The sequence below is a fragment of the Bison bison genome, unplaced genomic scaffold (assembly GCF_000754665.1).
Source record: "Bison bison bison isolate TAMUID 2011002044 unplaced genomic scaffold, Bison_UMD1.0 scf7180017864056, whole genome shotgun sequence".
In the NCBI taxonomy this organism is placed as follows: domain Eukaryota; kingdom Metazoa; phylum Chordata; class Mammalia; order Artiodactyla; family Bovidae; genus Bison; species Bison bison.
The window spans coordinates 2,449,184-2,453,213 of NW_011494628.1; the positions used below are offsets into that span (position 1 = coordinate 2,449,184).

The 4,030-nt window shown below is 48.4% G+C and overlaps 1 protein-coding gene across 5 annotated transcripts in view; it reads left to right on the top strand.

Moving 5' to 3' along the window:
• Window positions 1–4,030, top strand: part of FRY (furry homolog (Drosophila)) — a 307,846-nt gene that overhangs the window by 255,532 nt on the left and 48,284 nt on the right. For all 5 annotated transcript variants that reach the window (XM_010835917.1, XM_010835913.1, XM_010835916.1 and 2 more), the window contains one exon: window positions 3,791–3,978. In XM_010835917.1, coding sequence (XP_010834219.1) covers window positions 3,791–3,978 — 188 coding nt within the window. The remainder of the gene's footprint in view (window positions 1–3,790; window positions 3,979–4,030) is intronic.

Sequence of the window (4,030 nt, forward strand, 5' to 3'; positions counted from 1 at the left end):
TGAGTTTCCCCTTTGGAATGTCTTTGAAGTATTAAGACTGCTTTTACTGGTATTTCCCCCACTTAAAAGTCATTTCAATAGCCTTGAAGGAGAAATTTTGTGATGCATGTGAACTCTTCATTTGTGTAAAACTCTTGATGGTCTGCTGCTGCTGCTGCTAAGTCGCTTCAGTCGTGTCTGACTCTGCGATCCTATAGACCGCAGCCCACCAGGCTCCTCCGTCCACAGGATTCTCTAGGCAAGAATCCTGGAGTGGGTTGCCATTTCCTTCTCCACTTGATGGTATAAAGATACTAAAAATGAGAAAAAGTATGAATGCCATATATAGCGTATTCTCAGAGCATGTTTCAGGCTGCTTAGAACATTCTGGACTTCCCTGGTGGCTCAGACAGCAAAGCATCTGCCCACAATGCGGGAGATCCAGGTTCAATTCCTGGGGTCGGGAAGATCCCCTGGAGAAGGAAATGGCAACCCACTCCAGTACTCTTGCCTGGAAAATTCCATGGACAGAGGAGCCTGGTGGGCTGCAGTCCATGGAGTTGCAAAGAGTTGGACACAACTGAGCGACTTCACTTTCACTTAGAATATTCTGTGTCTTTTCACATCTTTCTCAAGATATTTTTACTCACTACAGTTTCCTTGAGCGTGGCTGCTTTCTGCCTACTTCCAGTATGGCACAATAAGGTGTGTTCCTGGAAGCACTTGTATTAGTCAGGGTAACATAGCTGCTGTAGTAAATAAGCCCCAAAGCTCAGAGACCTAGCACAGGAGGCTGTCTCACAGTTCAGTGTGGACGTTTGGGAGCAGCTTTCCACCTGGTGCTTCAGGGAACCCCCCCATTCTGTGTCTCTGCCCCCCGCTAGGCTCAGGGGTCTCTACTCAACCCTCTGTGTCCAGGGGCAGGTGGAGGAACAGAGTGCGTGGAGGGTCACCCCAGGGGAGTTTGCCTGCTAGCCTTGAGTGTGGCATCCAGCGCATCTCCCCTGTCCCACTGGCCAGAACTCAAGCCCAAGGTCACATCCGACTGTGAGGAGGACTGGGAAATGTGGCTTCATTGTGTAACAGGGAGAAAAGGAAACCTTTTTCTTTTCTCCGTTGTTGTTGTTTAGTCGCTCAGTTGTGTCCAACTCTTTGTGGCCCCATGGACTATAGCTCATCAGGCTCCTCTGTCCATGGGATTCTCCAGGCAAGAATACTGGAGTGGGTTGCCATTTCCTCCTCCAGGGGAATCTTCTCTTCCCAGGGATCGAACCCAAATCTCCTGCATTGGCAGTTGGGTTCTTTACCACTGAGCCACCTAGGAAGCCCCTTTCTTTTCTCTGCCACTCATTAAATAGCTTTTCCCAAAGGACATCATCTTAGGGGGTTGGGGGTCAGCAATCCTACTAGAATACTTCCAACAGTATGATTTATTTTTTCTTTTTTTTTTTTAAGATTTTTTTGGCCACACTGTGGCATGTGAGATCGTAGGTCCCTGACCAGGGATTGAACTCACACTCCCAGGCAGTGTAAGTGCAGAGTCTTAACCACTGGACCACCAGGGGAGTCCCTCCAACAGTGTGACTTAAAGAAGTTTTTATTCATCACCATGGGACCTAACCTCCACATATAAAATGGCTTAAATAGAAAAATATGTTTTGAAAAGCAAAACAAAGATGTAAAAAACGATTTTGAAATATCCATTCATAGGTTGTGAACTACCTGTAAGGGTTAAATCTTGTGTTTCCTACCCTGAACGTGCCGAAGTCTGTTTTCCAGGACACTTGGTTGACGCCGCAGGAGCATTGTCTTATTTGGTGTACTGCATGTCCCAGGGCTCAGCCAGCCAGGCAGTAGCACCAGGAACAGCAACACTGAATTTTCCCTCCTGGTCCATGTTCATGGAACCATCCAATGTGCCCCCAGAGCCTCTCCATCACGGAGGCAGCACAAATCACTGTTTTTATCAGGTCCACTGACTCGCATAGCCTGGTTTTTCTGCACATAAAGAGGTGCAACAAGTGGAGGATTTAATGGCCCAGAATTCAGCCATAGATATTCCCTTACGTTTTCATTTTACTATAATCAGATGGTTTTCTGTTGCTGCTGCTGCTAAGTCACCTCAGTCGTGTCCGACTCTGTGTGACCGCATAGACGGCAGCCCACCAGGCTGCCCCATCCCTGGGATCCTCCAGGCAAGAACACTGGAGTGGGTTGCCATTTCCTTCTCCAGTGCATGAAAGTAAAAAGTGAAAGTGAAGTAGCTCAGTCGTGTCGGACTCTTAGTGGCCCCATGGACTGAAGCCTACCAGGCTCCTCCGTCCATGCGATTTTCCAGGCAAGAGTACTGGAGTTGGGTGCCATTGCCTTCTCCAGCCATGGGTTTTCCCTTACGTTTTCATTTTATTATGATCAGATGGTTTTCTGAGGGCTGAGATTACCTTCATGCTGTTGGAAGAACAAACACTCAGGAGGTGAAAGTTCAACCAATCCCTGCCTTCTTTGCAGTGCCTGCACCTCCATGTCTGCTTGTTTATGGACGATTCTGAAGAACAGGGAGTTTGGCCCAGGCTTTGGTTGTGCTTGTGTACATGCGTGTGTACGTGCTAAGTCGCTTCAGTTATGTCTGACTCTCTGTGACCCTATGGACTATAGCCCCCCAGGCTCCTCTGTCCATGGGGTTCTCCAGGCAAGAATACTGGAGTGGGTTGCCATGCCCTCCTCCAGGGCATCTTCCCAGCCCAGGGATCAAACCCATGTCTCTTACGTCTCCTGCATTGGGAGGAGGGTTCTTTACCACTAGTGCCGCCTGGCTGGTCAGATCCACTCATCACTTTCCTCTTCATTCACAAGACTTGTGTCTAACGGTTCTCGTATGACAAAGGAGCAAACATATTCTATGTGAAAAGTGCAGAAGAATGATGCCAAACAGTAGCAGCACAATAACTAATAATACATTTGTAAGCACCAGTGATGTGTCAGACACCACTCTAAGCCCTTTTTAAGTTGATTTTCACAACCACTCTTTGAGGTGGATGCTCTGATTCACAAGGTAAAGACAAGGAAACAGGGTCACAGAGAATAAATTTCTTTCCCAGCGTCCCAAATCTCTCCTTTAAAATCAGGACCATATTGCTCTGAAGCTTTCTACTCCACAAAGCTTGCTCCAAACTCTTTCTATTCCACTGTGTCCCTTTAAGATTGATTCAGATTTGGTTTTAATTTTTTGTTTTATTGAAGTATAGTTGCTCTACAATGTTGTGTTAAGGTGAACATTTCTACTGTATAGCGAAGTGAACCAGCCTTCTATATACACATATCCCCTCTTTTTTGGATTTCCTTCCCATTCAGGTCACCCCTGACCACTGAGTAGAGTTCCCTGCGCTATACAGCCGTTTCTCATTTGTTATAGGAATTCCCGGATGGTGCTAGTGGTAAAGAACCCGCCTGCCAATGCAGGAGACCTAAGAGATGCCAGTTGGATACAGTCGGAAAGATTCCCTGGAGGAGGAAATGGCAACCCACTCCAGTATTCTTGCCTGGAAAATCCCATGGACAGAGGAGCCTGGCTGGATGCAGTCCATGGTGTCACAAAAGCGTTGGACAGGACTGAAGCAACTTAACACACAAGCATTAGCTGTCTGTTTTATACATAGCAGTGTGTATGTCTGTCAATCCCAATCACAGGGTTCATTTTAACTGAGTACCACCAGGAGGGGGCGCTGTGCAGCCAGCCTGTCGTAAGCGCGCAGATGGCTGGTGGCCTCGGTGAGCAGCTGAGTGCTGACCTGCTCCCGCCCCTGTGCCCTAGGTTTCCACCTGGAGCAGCACCTGAGTGAAGTGGCGCTGCAGACGGCCCTCGCCAGCTCTTCCCGGCACTATGCCGGCCGCTCATTCCAGATATTCCGGGCCCTCAAACAACCTCTGTCAGCACACGCCTTGTCGGACCTCCTCTCCAGGCTGGTGGAGGTGATTGGCGAGCACGGAGATGAGATTCAGGTACCGAAGGAAAGCGGGGCATTCACCCTTCTCTCAGTGCAGAGATGAGGAG